The sequence below is a fragment of the Salvelinus alpinus genome, chromosome 23 (assembly GCF_045679555.1).
Source record: "Salvelinus alpinus chromosome 23, SLU_Salpinus.1, whole genome shotgun sequence".
NCBI lineage: Eukaryota > Metazoa > Chordata > Actinopteri > Salmoniformes > Salmonidae > Salvelinus > Salvelinus alpinus.
Genome location: NC_092108.1, coordinates 18,344,297 through 18,369,022, shown reverse-complemented (window position 1 = coordinate 18,369,022; position 24,726 = coordinate 18,344,297). Strand labels below are relative to the sequence as shown.

Below are 24,726 nucleotides of genomic sequence, written 5' to 3'. Positions count from 1 at the left end.
GGGGAGGCTTGAAGCAGAGGGTGTGTCAAATCAAATGCCGTTTGCATTCCTAAGGAGCGTATAAACCAGTATCTAAGACGCGTATGTAAGAGACAGAGGAACTGGTAAGAAAAACTTTTAAACCTGATAAGAAAAACTTTTAAACCTGATAATACAAGAACGGAGAGCCATTGAAAACTTTAAAACGCACTCAAACCTTTTTGGTGAATCAAGAAGCCATCACCCAAGACAAAGTAAGTATTTTTTAATTAATTCGTATTTAGATGACCTATTTATAAAATGCGCTTACAACTCTTGACAAATATTTACACTGTGGTAGGATACTCATGTGATGAGGTTTTCCACAACTTTATCAGTCGGGATGCGTTTTGCTGATTTGCGAACCGTTAGACACTCACTGCAGTTGTGCAGTGAGTGAGAAGCTCATAAAAGGCAGGCAGAGGAAAGTGCTCATGTAGCCTATTGATCATGTAGCCTAAGCAAAATACCAGGCACTTAAATGGTAGATAGAGACAGAGTTATTAGCTCAGCTGAGAAATATTACGTTTCACTTGACATGGGTGGATGGGTTGATGGGTGTTAGGCCTGTTGGCTCCAGTGTCACAAGGCTCTTCTGCTCATAAAATTAAGTATTTCCAATTGCAAACATAAGTCCACAGAAATATTTCAGATACCATGCTTATAATAAAACACATTTTTCTCTCCCTCCAATAAGGTTGTCTTGTTCCCTCACATCATGTTGCCTAGCTAGCACATTTGGTTCCTTGGAAGTTGTGGGAATGTACGTTTCTCATTTCCCATTGGTTCTGGGAACCAAGCTATAGGTTTCCTAGGAACCAAGCTATAACGTTCTGAGAACTGAAGTGAACATTTAGCCTGTTTTGGGAATGTTTAATTTTTAGTTTGCAGGGAGGTTCTGAGAACATTTTAATATGGTTCCCTGAAAGTTTTCCTGGGAGGTTTTATTAACGCTCTGAGAATGTAAACATTATTTTGAGTTTCTTATTTTATTCAAGCTTTATTTAACTCTACAAGTCAATTAAGAAAAATAAATACTTATTAACAATGACTCCTTAAAACTTTCACTGAATGTTTCAATAAGACTTTTAATAACACTGCTAGATTATTTTGGGTTAACTTTTTAGAACTCCAAGCACAGATAGGATACATGGAAATTCACTTCCTTAGGCATTAGTCATGCAAACAGTTATTTTTTCATTGTGACACGGCATCAGATTCAAACATAATCTTCTCTTCTCTATCCATGGAATTAGTCCACTGCGCCACAAGGATGGAGCTAAAATGCCATGTTTTTTTACGCATACAAAGCTGTTCATTTTAGTCTAGTCAACTAGACCCCATTTCAAAGGAAACAAGCACTCATTAAGATCAGGTGTGGCCAATTTGTGGGTGCGGCCAACACACCTGAACACACTTAAAACTTCTCTAGGATATGTGGGACGCTAACGTCCCACTTGGCAAAAAGCCAGTAAAAATGCAGAGCGCCAAATTCAAATATATTACCATAAAAATCAAACGTTCATGAAATCACACATGAAAGACACCAAATTAAAGCTACACTTGTTGTGAATCCAGCCAACATGTCTGATTTCAAAAAGGATTTACGGCGAAAGCACACCAAACGATTATGTTAGGTCAGTAGATAGCCACAGAAAAACACAGCCATTTTTCCAGCCAAAGAGAGGAGTAACAAAAAGCAGAAATAGAGATAAAATTAATCACTAACCTTTGATGATCTTCATCAAATGACACTCATAGGACTTCATGTTACACAATACATGTATGTTTTGTTCGGTAAAGTTCATATTTATATCCAAAAATCTGAGTTTAGGCGGGACGCTACTGTCTCACTTGGCAAAAAGCCAGAGAAAATGCAGAGCGCCAAATTCAAATTAATTACTATGAAAATTACTATAAAAATCAAACTTTCATTAAATCAGACATGAAAGTTACCAAATTAAAGCTACACTGGTTGTGAATCCAGCCAACATATCAGAATTCAAATAGGCTTTTTGGCGAAAGCAAACAATGCTATTATCTGAGGATAGCACAATAGTAAACAAAGAGAGAGAAGCATATTTCAACCCTGCAGGCGTGACACAAAACGCAGAAATAAAAATATAATTCATGCCTTACCTTTGACGAGCTTCTGTTGTTGGCACTCCAATATGTCCCATAAACATCACAAATGGTCCTTTTTTTCGATTAATTCCGTCGATATATATCCAAAATGTCCATTTATTTGGCGCGTTTGATCCAGAAAAACATCGCTTCCAAATTGCTCGAACGTGACTACAAAATATCTCAAAGGTTACCTGTAAACTTTGCCAAAAAATGTCAAACTACTTTTGTAATACAACTTCAGGTATTTTTTAACGTTAATAATCGATCAAATTGAAGACGGGATGATCTGTGTTCAATACAGGATTAAAACCAACTATAGCCAGCTTTCTGCTCACGTGCTTCTATCTAACAGACTCTCTTTCAAGATGGCCGTACTTCTTCATTACACAAAGGAATAACCTCAACCAATTTCTCAAGACTGTTGACATCCAGTGGAAGTGGTAGGAACTGCAAGCAGGTCAATTAGAAATCTGGTTTCCCAATGAAAACTCATTGAAAAGAGAGTGACCTCAAAAAAAGAAAAATCTGAATGGTTTGTCCTCGGGGTTTCGCCTGCTAAATAAGTTCTGTTATACTCACAGACATGATTCAAACAGTTTTAGAATCTTCAGAGTGTTTTCCATCCAAATCTACTAGCAATATGCATATCTTATCTTCTGGGGATGAGTAGCTGGCAGTTGAATTTGGGTATGCTTTTCATCCAAACGTAAAAATGCTTCCCCCTTTCCTAGAGAAGTTTTAACAAGATAGAAGATAGAGAGTTTTGTTGATGCTGAGAACGGATTGTATATGTTTTTAAATTACATTATTAAAACATTCTCTGAACGTTACTAAAGTTTTCTTGTGTTTAAAAAAAATACGTTTTTCTTAAGATTCTCTGAACAATTTGAGCACTTTACTTTAAATAGAACCATGAGGAAATCTATAGGAAACATTATGCTACAGTACTGAAATTCCCACAGAAGAACGTTGTTTCTTAACATTCTCTGAACAATTTGATAACATTCCCAATGTCAAACCAGTTGGAGAACGTTCCTAGAACATTACCAAAATGTAAATGTTTGAATTTTTAACCTTCTGTTAAAGTAATGAAGTACCAAGAAAAGAAAGTTCCTTAAATGTGCTGAGAATGTTCCAAAGCCAAGCAACTATCCTGCACCATTTCCAGAAAGTTGTGGGAAGGTTGTATGCAAAATAACCATAGGACAACCACACTCTGACCAAGCGCTAAGAAACAAATGGTTCTCAAAACATTATGTGCTAGCTGGTGTGCTTCGACAACCAATGAAAAATCATGTGGCATTTTTACCCTTTATCCTATGACCTCTGCCATCATTTCACCTCTCATGTGGTCTAATGACCTTTGTTCTCAAACAAGTGGAGATAGAATATATGTTGCATGCCATTTCATTTTTAAACAAATGCTGATTGTGGGTGTTATCTACATCAGGCATCAATTTGAGGGATGTTTTATGTGTGTTGGGGAAGCAGGCTTCAACTCATTGTATTTGGGTGTTGTTGTTGGAAAAGTGCATTGAATTAGAAGCTCTTATCTCAGTGGCCCGTGTTCATTCCAATCATGCTAGCAAGGTGCTAACTGCCAAAACAAACCCACTGTGCGGGAGGGAGGGAAACAGGTGGAGGGACAAGGGCAGGCACGGGTGAAAGAGAGGACCATGGAAACATCGGGGAGTGGTGCTAGAGACAGGGCGGTTTTGGGTGGGATCCCAATTGTATGTTGCAATCAATTTTGACGTTGGCATTTGCATTTGTCATCATTGTTACATGATAAGTAATGCTTCTGACATGTATTGCTCTTTTTCAAAAACACAATACGGTCTCTTTCTGCATATTCTTAGGACATTTGGATGACTGTAAGGGAGGGGAACATTATTGGACCAGCATGTGGACTAAGGAGTTTCGAAATCAGTCACTCACGCAGTAATGCATTCAGCTACACACACACACACACACACACACACACACACACACACACACACACACACACACACACACACACACACACACACACACACACACACACACACACACACACACACACACACACACACAGTGCTATAGTTACTAAGCCCACCATGACTGCACACCCCTCTGCTACACCCGCTCGCTGTTCTCTCTACTCCCTCTGAGCTTCTCCCTATGTTCTTTCTGTTTTGCTCTCTTAGCAGTCTTAATTATCAAAAGGCTTTTTCACTAGCCTCTACACACATTAAAGTGTCTTTTATGTTTAGACACAGCAGATAAAGTACAGATGGAGACCATGGTTGGAAACTCCTCGTGGTCTTCTTTAAACATGCTTCATGTTCCTCTTGTTTTTAACTCACCTGACCTCTGACATTTGACATTGAACTCCCATTATGTTTAGAGTTGAAGCCTGAACTCTAGCCTGGATCCACTCAGATTCATAGTCTCATGGTTCCCCTAACCTTTCAGTTTGATGAATGGCGGTCTAAAAAGATGAACTAGACTAGATGTAACTGGGACTAATTAAGTGCTCTGCGTTGTCATGAAAATATGATTATTGTTTCCCATCATTTCTAGAGATTACACACACATACATCTGTGGCTAGGTGGGGCTGTAGGGTCTGGTATCAATCAGTGAGTCAAGAGTTATGGTGGGGTGTTTGGGGAATTTGGGGAGTGTCTGACCTGGGACAAAAGGCTAACTACCCTGGCATGCTTCGGGAAAGGCAGACTGTTGTAAAAAAAGTGTGAGTCAGGAATGTGGTAATTGTGAGAAAAGATTCAAAAGAAAACAAGCTAGTTTCTGGATTGGAGGGAGAAAAGATGTAAGCGGAGAGAATAATAAAATAACAGTCTCATCTCATCTCTAACTTCTGTATCATCTATCTAACAGTCTCATCTCATCTCTAACTTCTGTATCATCTATCTAACAGTCTCATCTCTCATCTCTAACTTCTGTATCATCTATCTAACAGTCTCATCTCATCTCTAACTTCTGTATCACCCGTCTAACAGTCTCATCTCATCTCTAACTTCTGTATCACCCCTCTAACAGTCTCATCTCATCTCTAACTTCTGTATCACCCGTCTAACAGTCTCATCTCATCTCTAACTTCTGTATCACCCGTCTAACAGTCTCATCTCATCTCTAACTTCTGTATCACCCCTCTAACAGTCTCATCTCATCTCTAACTTCTGTATCACCCCTCTAACAGTCTCATCTCATCTCTAACTTCTGTATCACCCGTCTAACAGTCTCATCTCATCTCTAACTTCTGTATCATCTATCTAACAGTCTCATCTCATCTCTAACTTCTGTATCATCTATCTAACAGTCTCATCTCATCTCTAACTTCTGTATCATCTATCTAACAGTCTCATCTCTAACTTCTGTATCACCCCTCTAACAGTCTCGTCTGTAACTTCTGTATCACCCCTCTCAGAATGCCAGGAGACCGGTCGACGGTAAGTGGTTCTGATGTGGGCCGTTTCCATGGCGTCGCCCCGACCACAGTGCAGATAACCAACCAGAAGGAGGCGGAGTCTAATTCTAAGGAGCAGGGAGGCTGTCGCCGTTGGTTTCATAAGATGTGCCCCTGCTGCTGTCGACGCCAGAGCAGCTCGTATGACATCACAGACACTGTCATCACGGATGACGGGGTGAAACCGGCCACGCTCCCCGAGTCTCCTCAGCCCCACACTGGAGACAACGAGCTGGAAGGTAGGTTACATGAAGCAACAGAATCAGTCAAGTCAAATTCATTAGTTCATAATAGTAACCCTATAGGAAAAACCCCTGGCCCTATATATAAGCAGTAAGCACTGACCATTGCATTAACTTGTTAAATCTCCCTCTCAGAGCTGATGTTGTCAGTGCGCTCGGTGGATCTACTGAGCTCTAAGACGGGTCAGAACCGCCTGGAGCATCACACCAACCTTTACCATGGCAATGAGCTCATCATCCGACGTGGCCAGACGTTCCAGATAGAACTGGACCTGTCGCGACCTTTCAACTCCAACACAGACAACCTCCACCTGGAACTCAAGACAGGTCAGTTTGACTTTGAGGGCTCTCACAAAAAGGCTATTTTGTTATCCTTGGTACAGTACAGTATGTCCTTTACATGAAGCAGTACATTATATACTATCAAGTTGTAGGATGTATCCAGCTGTTTCCTGGCTCCCCAGACACAAGAAAGGAACATAGGCAGTTGTGACATTAGAATTGTGAACATTATTTACACCGCTTAAGACATACAGTGAACTCCAAAAGTATTGGGACAGTGTGATTTCTTTCTTTGTTTTGGCTCTGTAGTCCAGCATTTTCAGTTATATCAGGTGAACTGTTTAGAAATATCAGCCCCCCCCCCCGCCCAATTTTAGGGTACCAAAAGTATTGGTACAAATTCTCTTATGTGTATTAATGTAGTAAAAAGTTAAGTATTTTGGTCCCATATTCCTAGCACACAATGACTAAATCAAGCTTGTGACTCTATAAACTTGTTGGATGCATTTGCTGTTTGTTTTGGTTGTGTTTCACTTTTACTGTAAATAAGAATAGAATATGTTTCTAAACATTTGTACATTCATGTGGATGCTATCATGATTACAGATAATCCTGAATGAATCGTGAATAATGATGAGTGAGAGAGTTACAGACGCACAAATATCATTACCCCCCCAACAAATGCTAACCTCCCCTGTTATTGTAGTGGTGAGAGCTTAGTATGTCTTGGAAGTAGGATATTTGTGCGTCTGTAACTGTCTCACTCATCATTATTCACGATTCATTCAGGATTATCCGCTAGCCGAGCCCCTAGTTGGTATTTATGACTTTAGTAGTATATTATGGCTGAAGCTCACAAGTAATGCCATTACTTTTACTCCACCACATATTGCTGTTTTGATGGGGCCAGGAGTTTTTCCTGATCTTGTGAGCTGACCAGGAAGAACTCCTCTTCTTTCATACAAACTGCTGCAGAGGTGAAGGGTCAAAGCCTCAGGCTCTATATATAGCCCAGTTTCCTGTCAGTCATATGGGCAGGAAAAACACATCTTTAATTCCCTTTCACAACTATGATTCATTCTAAGAAGAGGAAATCATATGATATGAAAGAAGGATGCTCTATAGTTGTTGCCTTGAATGACATCCTGAGTGTGTCTGACAAAACCTTGGAGGTCTGAAAGAGAAAAAGGTCTCCTGCACACTATGTTTATTTGCAAATTGACACATGCAATTTTTCCGTCATAAGGAATCCAAACTATGGAGACTAATAAGGATTCAGCGGCTGGCCTTACTAACAATGCTAGGAGAGAGACAGTGTTCGGATAGATTTCCTCTCAACAAGCGCTTAGAGAGACAGAGAGAAACCCATTAGCTTAAAGCAAAACACCAGCCTAGAGATATGATTGGCCTACGCACACAGGCACACATACTTTATGAGGTTCTATATGTTTGTGAGGACGTTCTGTGCCTATGCTCTCAGTGGAGTTTTCACAGTACTACACTATGTTTATCACAGCTGAACTGAACTGTATGACAGTGACACATTTGTGGTTTACACTTGGTTTGGCACTGTCACGCTCTGGGACAGCAGACTATGAATTGCAATGATGTGGATACTGTGGTTTTTCTCACTTTTCTGCATATAAGACTGCATATTACCATTAAAGATAGACCACTGTCATTCCACTATCTTACCTTATTTCGTATCTTTTAAGGTAAATTCAATTCAAACGTTTCACTGGTTTGCAGAGCTTTCTCTTGCTCTTTCACACATGCAAGTACAGGCAAGCAAGCACACATGTACATACTCATTCACTCTGTATAAATAGTTAACATTGACATTTGCCAAGTAGAGTGTGACTGTATTGGAATTGCCATCTCCATGGTTATGAGAGGAATGTGATTTCCTGCCTCTACAATAGAATGTGTGTGCCAGTCATGTGCAGCTGTTAAGGGTGTGTATGTTTTACTCTATGCACATTTAAATGTTGGTTTAGTGTGGTCCTTTTGTGACTAAAGAGTGAGCCCTTTGACATGTTCAGGAAAGGTAGGAATGCAATGTGGGTTGGCTCAGTTTCCATCAGAGATAAGAGAGCAATCAATATCTATCTGGGGTGTGTTCGGAAATTAAATCTGGAGTGCCAGAGTGCGCTCTGGGCGTTCGTAAATTCAGAGCTTTGTCAGATTGTAGGTTTGTAAATTCAGAGTGTTTCGCTCTCGGAGCGTTCAGAGCGCACACTGGACGCTCTGGCCGAGGACTATGGTTGATCCAAGTGTTCTGACCTCACAACGGCAGTCAAGCACCCAAGCTATCTGGCTAACTTTGGCTAGCTTGCTAGCTACTTCCAGACAAAAATGAGAGAACACCTCACTCTGACCATTTTACTCGCCCTAGCAGAGCTGGTTAGGCTGTTTTCATGTTATCCAGAGCGTTGGTGACTGTAACTGTGCTGCTGGCAACAATTTAATTATGCTTTTGTGCTGACGTTTACCGACACCGGCCATATTCAACAGGTGTTGAACGTTCGTAAATTCATCAGTTATTCTGCACTCTGGCACACTCAGACGAGAGTGCTCTGAAATTGAAGTAGATAGCCAGAGTGAATTTACAAAAGCACCCCTGTACATTGCGTAGTTGTTGAGGTGGGTTTCAGGCACCACTACACTTATTATACCGATATTACACTGTTATTACACTGTTATTACATTGCTATTACACTAATTGGTACCGGAGTGCCAAGTCTAGGACCAAAAGGCTCCTCAACAGCTTCTACCCCCAAGCCATAAAACTGCTGAACAATTAATAAAATCACCACCGGACAATTTACATTGACCCCCCCTCCCTTTTGTACACTGCTGCTACTCGCTGTTTATTATCTATGCATAGTCACTTCACCCCCACCTACATGTACAAATTACCTCAACTAACCTGTACCCCCGCACACTGATTTGGTACCGGTGCCCCCTGTATATAGCCTCGTTATTGTTATTGTGTTACTTTTTATTATTACTTTTTATTTTAGTCTACTTGGTAAATATTTTCTTAAAAAACAGTGCAGTTCAAGAAGAGTTATGGGCTTGTAAATAAGCATTTCACAGTAAAGTCTACACTTGTTGTATTCGGCATACGTGACAAATAAAGTTTGATTTTGATTTGAATTACACTGTTATTACACCAATATTACGATGTTATGACAATGCTATTACATCAATATTTCACTGTTATTACACTGTTATTACATGGATATTACACTGATATTGCACTGTTATTACATGGATATTACACTGATATTGCACTGTTATTACACTGTTATTACATGGATATTACACTGATATTGCACTGTTACTACACTGTTATTACATGGATATTACACTGATATTGCACTGTTACTACACTGTTATTACATGGATATTACACTGATATTGCACTGTTACTACACTGTTATTACATGGATATTACACTGATATTGCACTGTTACTACACTGCTTAAATCACCCTGAAGCTTTGTTTTACTACCCTGATAATTGTAAACTGATAATTTATTAATTTGTCTGACAGGACCCCTCCCCATGGTGTCTAAGGGCACACACATCATAATTCAATTGGTGGAGGAACTGGAGGACCACATCTGGGAGGCCAAGATCGTGAAGCAGAACGGCAACAGGATCAAGCTGTCCGTAAACTCGCATCCCAAAGCCGTGATTGGCCAGTACAAGCTCACTGTGATGGTGAAGTGCCCTAAGCGGGAGGTGGCCATCACACACGACCCCAGCAAAGACGTCATCATGCTGTTCAACCCATGGTGTGAAGGTAAGGATGAGTGGAGTGTTATGAGACAGCAGAAGGTAGAGAGAAGAAGAGAGGAGGTAGATAGAGAGACAAAAGTTGCGCTTTGATTAGCTTGCCTAGCAAACTGGGTGGGCGGGGTTTGCATGTTTGGGACCATTGCCACTGACGTCCAAACAACACCCACCCGTGCTCACCAAAAGTGTGAAACAAGTGGGGCAAAGAAAGATATTGCATTGAATCACAATTCAGCTTCGATGCTGTATATAGGTCTAGTGTTTCAATGTTGTTATTCCATTGCAATAGGGACAGCCAAATTCAAACACCAGGGCCAAGTGTGACAGATCCCAGAACAGACACAGAGGAGGCTGGTTCTGGGACTCTTGGTCTCTCAGAACAGCACTAATGTAAATGTACACATAGGCAGGGCACATAGCTCACTGCCCAATAACGTGTTGCTATCCATCACAAAAAGAGTCACTGCTTGACCGAGAACATTTGTTTCATTCTCTGGCTGTGAGTCAAGACCACACGTCCATTTTGCTTGGGACTCTGGTCTTTGCCAATTGATGTTGACCTGCTTTACCGTCATTGTCTCTAACTGTTCAATGAAAACCTGTATTTTGAGGTCTCTGGAATTAAAACACTTTCAGGATGTGTGTTTTGATTCATTAAAACTAAAGATGTACATGCACATACTTGGTAAAAGGAAAATAAATTGAAACTGGTTATATTGATTTAAATATGCTTTGTTTCATCTGATTAAGATGTTTGTTCTGCCTTCTGGAAAGGGTTTTGTTTGAATAGCGCTATCTGTCTTTAATTGCACTGTTTGGCAGGTAGCCCAATCCATCCTTTCCTGTCATAAAAGTTAACATTCCACAATTACTGTACAAACCGCCTTAGGACCATATGATGGAAGCACAACAGCTGGTGGCAATCTCTCTCTCTTTCTCTCTCTCTCCCATTATCTCTCTCTTTCATTCTTTCTCTCTCTCTCTCTCATTCTCTCGGAGCGCTTGTTGAGAGGAAATCTATACAATGCAGCCCTATTCCCATAAATGAGCTGGGCCCCTCTGTGAGCTCCAGACATTGTGTTAGTAACAGTTAACCCTCTCCTGGCTACACTGACTCTCCCTGGTGTTTATCAAAATAGTAATTTAGTACGTAAGACAGACATGACAATGTTGTGGACTGTGAATGAAACAACATTTAAGAAATGTCATGCAAAAACATACACATTTCACCTGTAACTCCAGGAGTGAATAAATGCATACCTAATCTTTGTCCCCTGGTTCTCTCTCTCTCTCCTTAGTTGACACAGTGTACATGGATGACGAGGAGGAGAAGAAGGAGTATGTGCTGAATGACATAGGAAGACTCTACTACGGTACAGAGACACAGATTGGAGCTCGCACATGGAACTATGGACAGGTATTAGACAGGGAGAAAATCAAGTGTGGTTGGATTGAAATCTTTTTGCAAATTCCAGTCTTTCTGCAAACCACAGTCATTCTGCAAACCACAGTCATTCTGCAAACCACAGTCATTCTGCAAACCACAGTCATTCTGTAAACCCCAGTCTTTCTGCAAACCCCAGTCATTCTGCAAACCCCAGTCATTCTGCAAACCCCAGTCTTTCTGCAAACCCCAGTCTTTCTGCAAACCCCAGTCATTCTGCAAACCCCAGTCATTCTGCAAAGCCCAGTCATTCTGCAAACCCCAGTCATTCTGCAAAGCCCAGTCATTCTGCAAACCCCAGTCATTCTGCAAACCCCAGTCTTTCTGCAAAGCCCAGTCATTCTGCAAACCCCAGTCATTCTGCAAACCCCAGTCTTTCTGCAAACCCCAGTCTTTCTGCAAACCCCAGTCTTTCTGCAAACCCCAGTCATTCTGCAAACCCCAGTCTTTCTGCAAGCCCCAGTCATTCTGCAAGCCCCAGTCATTCTGCAAGCCCCAGTCTTTCTGCAAAGCCCAGTCATTCTGCAAACCCCAGTCATTTAAGAAGCAGCCTCTGTTTATACCTTGTTTTGACCTCCATCCTCTCTTCCTTCTCACCGTGTCTGTCTGTTTCCTCCTGTTTGTGCTGTTCAGTTCCTTGAGGGGATGCTGGAGGCCTGTCTCTATGTGCTGGGGAAGAGTGAGATCCCTCCGTCTGGTAGAGGAGATTCTGTCAACGTGGTCAGAGTCATATCTGCCATGGTGAGTTACCGGTCAACTTATATGACATTCAGTAGTGAACGTACAACATGTTTCTCATACTCCACATACTTTCAATGTATTTATGCCTGTCAAATCATCTTTATGAACAATTGATCTGAATTATGCTGAGGTATGCTGATGTCAATTTCATTACCATTACTGTATTATTGTAGAATAAAAGATGTGTTCTCAATACCTGGTTAGATAAACCACCTGCTATACTTTATCTTACTGTAATCATCCTAATATTTATATATTCCTTAATTCCATTAGTTTACTTTTAGGTTGTGTGTATTGTTGTTAATTATTAGATATTACTGCACTGTTGGAGCTAGAAACACAAGTATTTTGCTACACCCACAATAACATCTGCTAAACATGTGCAACTGACCAATACAATTTGATTTGTCTCTTTCTAATTCTCTCCCTTTGATGCATCAGATCAACTCCCCAGATGACAATGGGGTCCTGGCAGGAAACTGGTCAGGGAACTATGTAGGAGGAGTTTCCCCTACAGCCTGGAGTGGCAGTGTGGACATTCTGATGAAATACCACAAGGAGGGAGGCCAGCCTGTTAAATACGGACAGTGCTGGGTCTTCTCTGGCGTTACCACCACAGGTGTGTGTGTGCCCGTACTAGTTTACTCATAACCCGCAGTCCCCTGGTTATAGCCGCGGGTTTAGGGTCATTAAGTATTTTGTGGATGAAGGGCGGGTGGGTTGAATGAAGAGAAAGCAAGCAAAGAAAGCAAGGGTTTTCTTTCATTATTTTAGGCTATCTGGCATTAGTGCATAAGCCTAAGCTTTAAGGTCTATAACTGTACACTCGCCCAATAGCTTACATGCTAATCACCAAATGCTTTTGCGAACGAGCAGAAAAAGTATTTGGGCCTGAGCTACAGACATTATATTGGTCCCCTAAAACAGGACTAGTAAAGGCCCAGTGCACTACATTTTAACACATTCTTTATTAAGACTTTTATTTTTATTCCAATGTTTTAGGGGATGCTGCAGCACCCTCAGCACCCTGCTTCCCGCAGCTATGTACACGGTCCCTAAACATCTTTGCTCTGCAAAAGAAACAGAGATGACAGAGAACTTGATCGATTTCAACTAGATTGAAACATTCATTCTATCGATTTATGACATTCTGTTGAGCAAGGGTTTATTTAGTCTTCTAGGGCAACATATAATGACAGAAGAGAAGCTGCATGTATCTAATGATTATAAACAAGTTAACTAACAAATAGCCTAACAAAATGTCAGAAATGATAAGCAGAAACATATCTATATCAGGCAGGGGAAAAATCCTCCACCCCCTGTCAAAAAATCATTCCCCGTCTCTGATGGGATGGGTTATTAGCAACTGCGGGCGGGTGTTGGTGAACAAAGAGTTGACCCGCGCACAATTAAGGCTGTGTGATGTCTCCTGTTTGCTTGCTTTTCATATCTATGCCAATTTTGTTAATCCCTAGCATTGTTTTTGCTTCATCTATGGTCACTTGACTTCATATACACTCTTTTTTAACCTGGTCTCGCTCTCTCAAACCCCCCCCCCCCCCTTCTCTCCATCTCTCAGTGCTCAGGTGTCTGGGTATACCGTGTCGTAGTGTAACAAACTTCCAGTCTGCCCATGACACAGATGTCTCACTCACAACAGACGTGTATTTGGATGAGAATATGGAGCCGCTGGACCACCTCAACTCTGACTCTGTTTGGTGAGTTATAATCCAAATTAAGTAGAGCCCAGTTTTTCCTGGCCAGGTCAAGTGCATCTAACCTGCCGCAAGTTAAGAGTTCTCCACTTCAATCCAGGCCACATGAATGTATATTTGGCTTTGCTCTAAATACACAGAAATGCCTTGCCACAAATCATACTCTATAAAAAACACCAGGCTGGAGTTATAGAAATAAACGTCTTCGGTAAAACTCAAATCAAATTGTATTTATCACATGCGCCGAATACAACAAGTGTAGACTTTACCGTGAATTGCTTACTTACAAGCCCGTAACCAACAATGCAGAATATTTTAAAAGTAAGAAAATATTTGCTAATTTATTTTAGAAAAAATAAAATAAATTAAAGTAAGAAAAAAAGTAACACAATAAAATAACAATAACGAGTCTACATACAAGGTGTACCGGTACCGAGTCAATGTGCGGGGGTACAGGTTAGTCGAGGTAATTGAGGTAATATGTACTGCACATGTAGGTAGGGGTAAAGTGACTATGCAAAGATAATAAACAGTGAATAGCAGCAGCATGAAAAAAGGGGATCAATGCAAATAGCAGTCTTAAGGCTTGGGGGTAGCTGTTAAGGAGCCTTTTGGACCTGGACTTGGCGCTCCGGTACAGTCCATGACAAGGATGGCTGGAGTCTTTGACCCTTTTTAGAGCTTTCCTCTGGCACCGCCTGGTATAGAGGTCCTGAATGGCAGGAAGCTTGGCCCCAGTGATGTACTGGGCCGTACTCATTACCCTCTGTAGCGCGGTCAGATACCCCTAACTATGTAATCCCAACAACCCCCTTCTCTGTGTAGGAACTTCCATGTATGGAACGACTGTTGGATGTCCAGGCCAGACCTTCCTCCTGGTATGGGTGGCTGGCAGGCGCTAGACTCCACCCCCCAGGAGACCAGCCAGGGGACCTTTCGCTGTGGCCCCGCCTCTGTCACCGCCATCCGCACTGGCCAGGTCTACCACAAATATGACACGCCCTTCGTCTTCGCTGAGGTGAGCTCTATGGGAAGGAGATGGTTGAAGATCTATGATCAGTTGTAAATACTAATAATAAAATATGCCATTTAGTAGATGCTTTTATCCAAAGCGACTTAGTCATGCGTGGCCCTGGGAATCGAACCAACAATCCTGCCGTTGCAAGTGCCATGATCTACCAATTGAGATATACTTCATCTTACACATCACAGATCTCAAATTAGAGAAGAAATGGCTAAACTGACCTTCGATTACTTCCTTTCTTTTATCAAATATGACACACTTTCCCTGTTTCTCCATGAATGAATGGTGCTGATCCTGCCTGTCTGTCTGTGTCTCCTCAGGTGAACAGTGATAAGATCTACTGGCAGAGGAACCTGGACGGTACCTTCACTCAGATCCACAGTGAGAAGAAGGCTGTGGGACACTTCATCAGCACCAAAGCTGTGGGCTCTGATGAGCGCGCTGACATCACACACATGTACAAACACACCGAAGGTACAGTGATGTCATCATGCACTTCAATACACTGTCAGAGGGTCGCTTGGTAACCGTATTTACACATGGAATAACACTCAGGTTGTAAGGGTGACATCACTCACCTGTAAAGACAAGACTAGGTAACCTAGTGGGGGTTGACAGGTAGCCTAGTGGTTAGAGCTGAAAGGTTGCTAGATCAAATCCCCGAGTTAACAAGGTAAAAATCTGTCGTTCTACCCCTGAACAAGGCAGTTAACTAGGCTGTCATTGTAAATAATAATTTGTTCTAAACTGACTTGCCTAGTTAAATAAAGGTTAAATGAAATGAAATCATCTGAGATCAGGCTATGAGGAAGGTGCCACACTCGGTCAAAAACAACAACCATGCACCTGCAATGAACAGCATTTTCAATATAGACATCAGGGATAGTCAGATAATCACACTGTCATTACCTGGGATAATGAGGTTTTTGATTGAAATTAGCACACACAAACAATAATCTCCCCTCTCTGATCCCCCCCACTAACCAGAATCAGAGGAAGAGCGCATTGCTGTGGAGACGGCCAGTCGCTATGGCACCAGGCCTGATGTGTACTCCACGCCCATGGCGAAGGACGTGAGCGTGGAGGTGAAGATGGAGGGGGAGGGGCCTCGTATGGGGGAAGATGCCCAGCTGACCATCGTGGTGACCAACCTGAGCTCCCAGCCGCGCAGGACCACGCTCCACAGCCAGGTGGCCGTCATGTACTACACCGGGGTGCTGAAGGGAACCGTCCAGAAAAACAAACTGCCTGTTGAACTCAAGCCCAATGAAGGTGAGTCAGGAAGGGGAATAGTTGGAGGATGTTGCCCCTAACTGCTACAGGGTCAGATAATTGTCATACTCCTAATTGTTATGGGGTATTGGGGTAATCTGATCCTAGACCTGTGGTTTGGAGCAACTTCTATCTCAACCCAACTGAGGCCAGCAGCATTCCCCTCTAGCACCTTTTCAGCTCAGTAACAATATTGTCTCCACTCTGCATTTGCTGTTACCACATGTGTATCCTCAATCCTCTCATCTGACCCCTGTACTGTAGTATGTGTAGTAATCTCAATTTCTCTTCCTCCTCCTCAGTGAAGACCATGCAGTGGGTCCTACCCTACCAGAGCTACCAGAACCAGTTGGTGGACCAGGCTGCTCTGATGTTGACTCTGTCTGGACGGGTCACTGAGACCCAGCAGGTCCTTGCCACTCAGACCAACTTCAGGCTCCGCACACCTGACCTCAACATCGAGGTAAGACGCAACTTAGCTTTAGCACAACCCGTCACTGGATTCCTATGAGGTTCAAATTGGAATTTAAAAAGTTATATTTGAGCAACAGTATTGTATACAGTATGCTGGTTATGTTCAGTTCTCTATTTAAATATACAGTTGAAGTCGGAAGTCTACATACACCTTAGCCAAATACATTAAACTCAGTTTTTCACAATTCCTGACATTTAATCCCAGTAAAGATTCCCTGTCTTAGGTCAGTTCGGATCACCACTTTATTTTAAGAATGTGAAGTGTCAGAATAATGGTAGAGAGAATGATTAATTTCAGCTTTTATTTCTTTCGTCACATTCCCAGTGGGTCAGAAGTTTACATACACTCAATTAGTATTTGGCAGCATTGCCTTTAAATTGTTTAACTTGGGTCAAACGTTTCAGGTAGCCATCCACAAGCTTCCCACAATTTTGAATTTTGGCCCATTCCTCCTGACAGCGCTGGTGTAACTGAGTCAGGTTTATAGGCCTCCTTGCTCGCACACGCTTTTTCAGTTCTGCCCACCAATTTTCTATAGGATTGAGGTCAGGGCTTTGCAATGGCCACTCCAATACCTTGACTTTGTTGTCCATAAGCCATTTTTCCACAACTTTGGAAGTATGCTTGTGGTCATTGTCCATTTGGAAGACCCATTTGTGACCAAGCTTTAACTTCCTGACTGATGTCTTGAGATGTTGCTTCAATATATCCACATAATTTTCCTACCTCATGATGCCATCTATTTTGTGAAGTGCACCAGTTCCTCCTGCAGCAAAGCACCCCCACAACATGATGCTGCCACCCCCGTGCTTCACGGTTGGGATGATGTTCTTCGGCTTGCAAGCCTCCCCCTTTTTCCTCCAAACATAACGATGGTCATTGTGGCCAAACAGTTCTATTTTTGTTTCATCAGACCAGAGGACATTTCTCCAAAAAGTACGATCTTTGTCCCCATGTGCAGTTGCAAACCGCAGTCTGGCTTTTTTATGGCGGTTTTGGAGCAGTGGCTTCTTCCTTGCTGAGCGGCCTTTCAGGTTATGTCGATATAGGACTCGTTTTACTGTGGATATAGATACTTGTGTACCTGTTTCCTCCAGCATATTCACAAGGTCCTTTGCTGTTGTTCTGGGATTGATTTGCACTTTTCGCACCAAAGTACGTTAATCTCTAGGAGACAGAACGGGTCTCCTTCCTGAGCGGTATGACGGCTGCGTGGTCCCATGGTGTTTATACTTGCGTACTATTGTTTGTACAGATGAACGTGGTACCTTCAGGCGTTTGGAAATTGCTCCCAAGGATGAACCAGACTTGTGGAGGTCTACACATTTATTTTGAGGTCTTGGCTGATTTCTTTCGATTTTTCCATGATGTCAAACAAAGAGGCACTGAGTTTGAAGGTACACCTTGAAATACATCCACAGGTACACCTCCAATTGACTCAAATGATGTCAATTAGCCTATCAGAAGCTTCTAATGCCATGACATAATTTTCTGGGATTTTCCAAGCTGTTTAAAGGCACAGTCAATTTAGTGTATCAAAACTTCTGACCCACTGGAATTGTGATACACTGAATTATAAGTGAAATAATCTGTCTGCAAACAATTGTTGGAATTCATGCATCTACTTCATGTCATGTACGAAGTAGATGTCCTAATCGACTTGCCAAAACTATAGTTTGTTAACAAGAAATTTGTGGAGTGGTTGAAAAACGAGTTTTAATGACTCCAACCTGTAAACTTCCGACTTCAACTGTATATACCAAATGCAATGCCATAGAAATTAAGTAGTACCGATGTCTTGACTAGCGGCCATGGTACAGACTGCATACAGATGTCAGTGCCCAGATAAATAGCAACACTGTAAAGTATGATGTTGTGTTTGTTTCCTCAGCCTGAAGGGGACGCGGTGGTGGGTAAGGAGATGGCAGCCAAGATCACGTTCACCAACCCTCTGCCACATAAACTGAGGGGTGTGGTGTTTAGGGTGGAGGGACTGGGCCTGCAGAAGGTCCGCGAGGTGGTTGTGGGGTAAGATCATAAAATTAAGAATTAGAAAACGAGTAATTTAACATGATCTCTATGGGCAAGACACTGTAACCATCTCAATGTACAGATGTAGGATCTTAATTTGAGCAAGTTTGCTACAGCAGGAAAATAATCCTGCAGCAACAGGAAATGTGAATTATTATTATGTGGATTATATTTAATTTTTGTAGGGGTTGATACATTTTGTTGGGGAAAATCAAGTCTGAAATTTCTATGTGGAAATGTAAAACTTTAAAAGCATTTTTAAAACTCAAACTACAAGTTTGTATTTCCTGCTTGGCAGGAAAATTCTGTGATCAAATTATATCCTACATCTGTATTAGCCTTTTCTCGGTCAATTACACTCACACTCACATCTATATCTGTCTCTGTATTAAACCCCTCTTTGACCCTCTTCTAAGTAATATTAACCCCCCTTTCTCTCTGTCTCGCTCTCTCAGTGATGTTGGAAGCCACTCCACGGTGACTCTGACAGAACACTTCATCCCTACCCAGGCTGGGCCCAGGAAGTTGGTAGCGGCTCTGGATTGTAAACAGCTGACACAGGTGCACGGCGTTGCTGACATCAACGTCCAGAACCAATGAGAGGGAGCCTGCAGCTCTCTCCTGTCCACTTACCTGGCCTTTAATTCAAGTCTCATCATAGAAAATGGGAAACCTTTTATTCAGTTCTCCCAAGGCATTGAATATAAGTATTGTTTGATATATTTGATATTTCATGCTGACATGTAATTATGGAAATATCCTGATCTTTGGATGAAGTTGTAAACGATTGTTAACCAGCGCTAATGTTTTTGATACTCACGTAATATCCTAGAACCACCAGTGCGCTTTGCTCTGAAATGGATTTGCTGTTACTGTAAGGGCTGTCCACACCTATAAAGAAGAAACATCAAACTATTGTTGGGGCCATTGAAATGGTTTATGAAAAATCCTGTGGTAAATGTAATTATCTAGCTGTACATTATCTAATATTACTGTATTTAAAAAAAAACAATGTCATGGTGCTGTCATCAAAACATTTGATAAATGCACTGTATACATGCATTATAGTATTCAATTATGTTAGTGTTCAAGTATTTATGTTATCAACATGTTGGATGAAGTGTAACGTATGTAGCATAACATGTCGGTCAAATTGTATCTTATATGGCTTATTTGAAGGTGAAGCACTAGTTTGATTTTATATGAGGGTTATGCCTAAAGATGACCTTCTCGATGTGTGTGTTTATGTGAAATAACTAAAGTCAGTATTATGGCCCATTCATTGGTCATTGTGCTTCCTTGCCTTAAACGGCTCTTATGAAACAAAGAGTCAGCTCCTGAACATTAAGAGATGGAACCAAGGCCTTTGTTGACCTCTGCTCTCCTAGTGTTTTTTACTGCACTTAAAATACAAGGAAGTAAACTGTTTTAAAGAGTTACATTTTATTGTATTAATGTATCTTTTTTTATGTATTGTCAATGTATTTTCTAGTAAAACAACTACAGAGTGATGTTCCCTATTGAGTTATGTGCATGACTCCCTGGAAGACAAGCCCCGACTGAATGGAAAGGTGTGAGGAGATCAGAAAGATGCCATTATTCACTGTAGCAACTGCATACTTGTAGTAGCGGAACTTTCCATCTGCAGCCAAGTCTCTTTGTTTAATCCAGAAGTCTTGGTTTATGCTTTACCCTGTTATTATCAATGTAAATTGTATGGCTTCGGGGAAAGGTGTGTCTTGCACACTTTATCCTGTGGAAATGGAACATGTCATGCATCTAATTGAATCTCTACAGTACATTTACAAGTTGATATTGGGATCAGTGTGCACCACTCCTTTTACGTGCCAAAGAAACACCATAAACCTCCTGCACAGGACAGTACCTTAGGTAGCAAGAGGCTGACCTCTGGTCATGTGAATACATATTACCATGCATTTCAAGCATACAGAGCAGTCATAGTAACAAGATCCTTAGCTTCTGGAGAGCACAAATCTACTAACTGTATACTTCACCCTTTTTAAATAAGCAAAATGAGGTGCAGAGCAATTACCGAAAAATGGATAGTAATGGTTGGATCATCAATCAGATGGTTGAATACCCTCAACATGGAGAAACAGACAGAGACAGACGCCTGACAGATCAATGACAAGATCAGAGATAAGCATTACGTTAATCATATACATTTCTATTGAATCCATGTAGTAGTATAAAATACAGACATTTTGATAGTGAAGATCAGAGGACACAGAGAAAATTACAATCACATATTTACTTTCCAACTCAGGCACATGATAAAGCATGCTGCAGTGGCATTTACCATAGTTACAGAAAGAAACATAAATATATACCCTGAACATTGAGTGTTCCACCCAAACTCTTATTGCATTGACTCTCCATAATTCATTCAAATAACAGAATTGTGAACTTCGCTTTAGTCAGAAGGCTGCAATATGAACTAAATGACAATGGATTACTGTGTATAACATATAGCTAGATCCTAGAGGTTTCCCAGACTACATGGAAAAACTCCTTGCCCTACTTATAGGAACAGTACTGATAAAATACAACTGAATAAGTGATTGAATAGGAAACACTCTATTGTCAAGGCCTTGTCTATCATCCCAACCTGGACAGGGGACCTTCAGTGCAGGGTATGGTTTGCCTGACAGTCATTGGAGCAGAACCAGGACTTCACCAGACCATGTAACCTGCCCAGGACTTTTCCTGGTCAGGTCACATGGTCAGTTCCTGGCCCTAAGCATTCCAATTGGTCCTGCATGGCTCAGTTGTTAGAGCACGGTGCTTGTAATCGCAGGATTGTGGGTTTGACTCCTGGGCCACCCACATGTCAAATGTATGCACGGATGACTTAAGTCGCTTTGGATAAAAGAATCTGCTAAATGGCATATATCATAACCACTTAGCCAACTAGTGTCCACTGATCAGAATGTAGTGGAATAGGCCCATCTTATAAAAATCTCCCACCAACATTGGAGCATCTGTGGCACTAACGAGGTACAGACCAAGACACACATTATGACATCTTGGTTTGTCAGTCATGTATGCTTTTTCAGTCTACGTCGTTACATATGTTCTGGACCACTCTGTTGAACTCCATTGGTTGGTCAGCATATACATGGTGAGACGCATCATCTATCATCTGAAGAGAGACGGAGACAGGAATGATCACATGGGTATCGTATTATGTCTTGTTGTACGATACGTTTTATCCTCTAAATCTGTATATCTAAGACCTCAAAACTTAAATGAAATAAATCCCCCCCTTACTCACCACAGTGCGTGTGGCTGTCTGGACCCTGATCTGGGCCACCTTGTCTCCCGAGGCGCTGTCCACCCAGGAGCGTGAACCATATAGCATGGTAAGAGGCATGGAGGGGGGCAGCAGGTGAACCCGCTGTAGCATGGGCCTCTTGGCCCAGCCCAGGGTCTCTGACATGGCCCTGAAGCCTACCTCCCCACTGGGGATATAGGGAAGAGAAGGAGGACAAAGAGGGTTGAGAGTGACAGAGGGAAGAGGATCATGGAATAAAGGAAGAGGTTTGAGGAGAAATAAATGTTTTGTAATTCTGTGGCAAATTCAGGCTAGTAAAGTAAGGCCATGTCCCTATGGGCTCAGGAGAATGTGAACGCAGTATGCAGCTTAATAGTGGTGATATGTAATGCAAGCCAAGAAGTGACTCTACATACCTAGGGGTCTGAGCATTACAGTGGTAGATGTACTCGGTCATGGTATCATCATCAAACAAGTCCTCAAATTTCCTCTTGAAATCTGGACGCAATCTATTTACCAACCCTGGACCTGACAGAATGAAAGGAAAAGAGAAAAAGGGAACGATGGATGTATTAATATAACATGATACAATTGTGAAAGCTTTGAATAAGTGATCTGAATGTGAATAAAGTCTCTCACCCCATGGACCTGCTGCTCTGATGACAGCCAGAGGGTTGAACAGAGACACGACTGAGGCCACAGCCTTGACCCAGCGTGGCAGGGGCGGCCTCTTCACCACCTCTGGCCCCTGGCCCGCCGGGGTCTCCACCCCTGGCTGTGGGTGTTCAGGGAAACCCCACGGGTCCACCAGGATCAGGTGACTCACCCTAAAGAAGGGGAGACACAATCAAAGTTATTATTCCATTACTATAATAAAATTGGTCATGGAGTTTTTCCTGACCAGGAATCATTTACATTTACATTTAAGTCATTTAGCAGACGCTCTTATCCAGAGCGACTTACAAATTGGAATCATGGTCCTAATGATTAATAATAAAGTGCAGTGTAGATCAATTTTTGAACTGTCACTGTACATAAGGAGACAAAGCTATTGATTGACGTACAGTATAAGGCAATACCATCATAAATACTATGACATCATCATAAATAAAAACATGGCCTCTCACCTAGAAGGGTGCTGGATGGCGTAAGATGTTGCCAGGTATCCCCCCAGACTGTGTCCCAGTAAAATCATGTTCTCCAGGCCTACAGACTCCCTCCACCGCTCCATGGAGTTGACAAACTGCTCCTCAGCCAGGGCAGCATCTGTGGGGAAGGGGGGTCGGGAGCTCCGGCCAAACCCCAGGAGGTCGAAGGCGTAGACGGGCCGAGAGTGACTCAGAGCATCCAGGTTACGAATCCACAGACCCACTCCTCCTCCAAACCCATGGACCATCACCAGAGGAGTCTTCTTAGGGGCTATGGGAGGGAGGGAGGGAGGCATAGAAAGAGAGACAGACAGAAAGAAAGAGAGAGAAGCAGACCGAGAGACAGACAAGAAGTTAATACCAAGACAAAAGCTAATTCATATGTCAAAAGCCTAGAGGGACAAGGAGACGGTGAGAGTGAGAATACTTTGCTCAAGAGGTTTGTGGGTGGTCTTGTTGGTCAACGTGAGGGTCCAGATCCTGTCCTGGTTGGGTAACGTGACAAACCTGGACCACACTTCATTCTGTATACCTGACACACACACACACACACACACACACACACACACACACACACACACACACACACACACACACACACACACACACACACACACACACACACACACACACACACACACACACACACACACACACACACACACACACACACACACACACACACACACGTGAAGTGTTACTATATAAACAAGAAGTCAACCATTTTGCTCCTCTGAAAAGATAGAAAGAAGTTTAGTTATTAACATGGTCTTACAGGAGAGGATCTTGGCCTCTGTGCTCTTCAGGAGGGACATGGAAGTCGGACGCCAGGAAGGCCACCAACCCCACCCAGAGTATGGCCTGGAGGGAGAGATGATAGACATTGTGTTACTATAGCCATCAGGAACATGAACACTGTACTATGACACTAACGACATGATCACTACAGTGCAGACACAGAGTAGGGTAAAGGTCTAAGCGTCAGCCTATCAAACACACCTGAAGCTAGTACTCCTTGAGCGACCTCAGACACAGTTATACAACCAGTAGTTCTCACCACGTAACCTGACCAGGGAAAACTCCTGACCCTATAATTAAAAAACAGCTGACAGGTGGGGGGGCAGTAATTAAAGTAATGCAGGGGACATGATGAAAAGTGCTGTGTCACTCACTGTTACTTGTTCCCCCCACACAGCGTCGCTGCTGCACTGCTCTTCAATGAACACAGATCGAACCTACGTTGTAGCCTACATTGTTGTTATGTAGCCTAGTCTCAATGTCATAGTTTGCCAGCCACCATCATCATCATCATCATCATCATAACAAAACTTGTTTTGACAGACATTATATAGTCAGACCATTTAAAGGTGGTATAGCATCAACACATCAAAAGATTATGAAAGCAGTAGGATATGTCTGGAAGGATAGTTAAACAACATGAGTTACAACTTACTCTGTCTCAGTTTCGTGTTGCATTGGCGCTACTGTGGGATCCATAGCATGACATATTCTGATAACGATACACAAGCTGTAGCAGTAGCCTAACAAATGTCAAAAATTTGTAGGGATTTCCTCTGTTTGAGATTGCGACTCGTTTCCAGTGCCAAACATCCGTGTTCAATGTTTTGTAACACGAACATT

The 24,726-nt window shown here is 42.1% G+C and overlaps 2 protein-coding genes across 2 annotated transcripts; one reads left to right on the top strand and one right to left on the bottom strand.

Annotated features, from left to right (window-relative positions):
• The first annotated feature begins 37 nt into the window (after window positions 1-37).
• On the top strand, window positions 38-20,158 carry LOC139550396 (protein-glutamine gamma-glutamyltransferase K-like). Its single transcript, XM_071361273.1, has 14 exons — window positions 38-233; window positions 5,574-5,851; window positions 5,990-6,181; window positions 9,696-9,947; window positions 11,239-11,357; window positions 12,018-12,125; window positions 12,567-12,744; window positions 13,705-13,843; window positions 14,666-14,858; window positions 15,185-15,338; window positions 15,852-16,136; window positions 16,439-16,599; window positions 18,503-18,639; window positions 19,098-20,158. The coding sequence occupies exons 2-14, from the start codon at window positions 5,575-5,577 to the stop codon at window positions 19,240-19,242; spliced, it is 2,340 nt and encodes a 779-aa protein (XP_071217374.1). The 5' UTR covers window positions 38-233; window position 5,574; the 3' UTR covers window positions 19,243-20,158.
• Window positions 20,159-20,809: 651 nt separating this feature from the next.
• Window positions 20,810-24,726, bottom strand: abhd4 (abhydrolase domain containing 4, N-acyl phospholipase B). The gene is made up of 8 exons (XM_071361274.1): window positions 24,539-24,726; window positions 23,861-23,946; window positions 23,513-23,617; window positions 23,065-23,356; window positions 22,577-22,764; window positions 22,354-22,465; window positions 21,938-22,124; window positions 20,810-21,805 (listed from the first exon to the last, which is right to left on the bottom strand). Exons 1-8 carry the CDS (start codon window positions 24,580-24,582, stop codon window positions 21,716-21,718), a joined length of 1,104 nt encoding a protein of 367 aa, XP_071217375.1. The 5' UTR covers window positions 24,583-24,726; the 3' UTR covers window positions 20,810-21,715.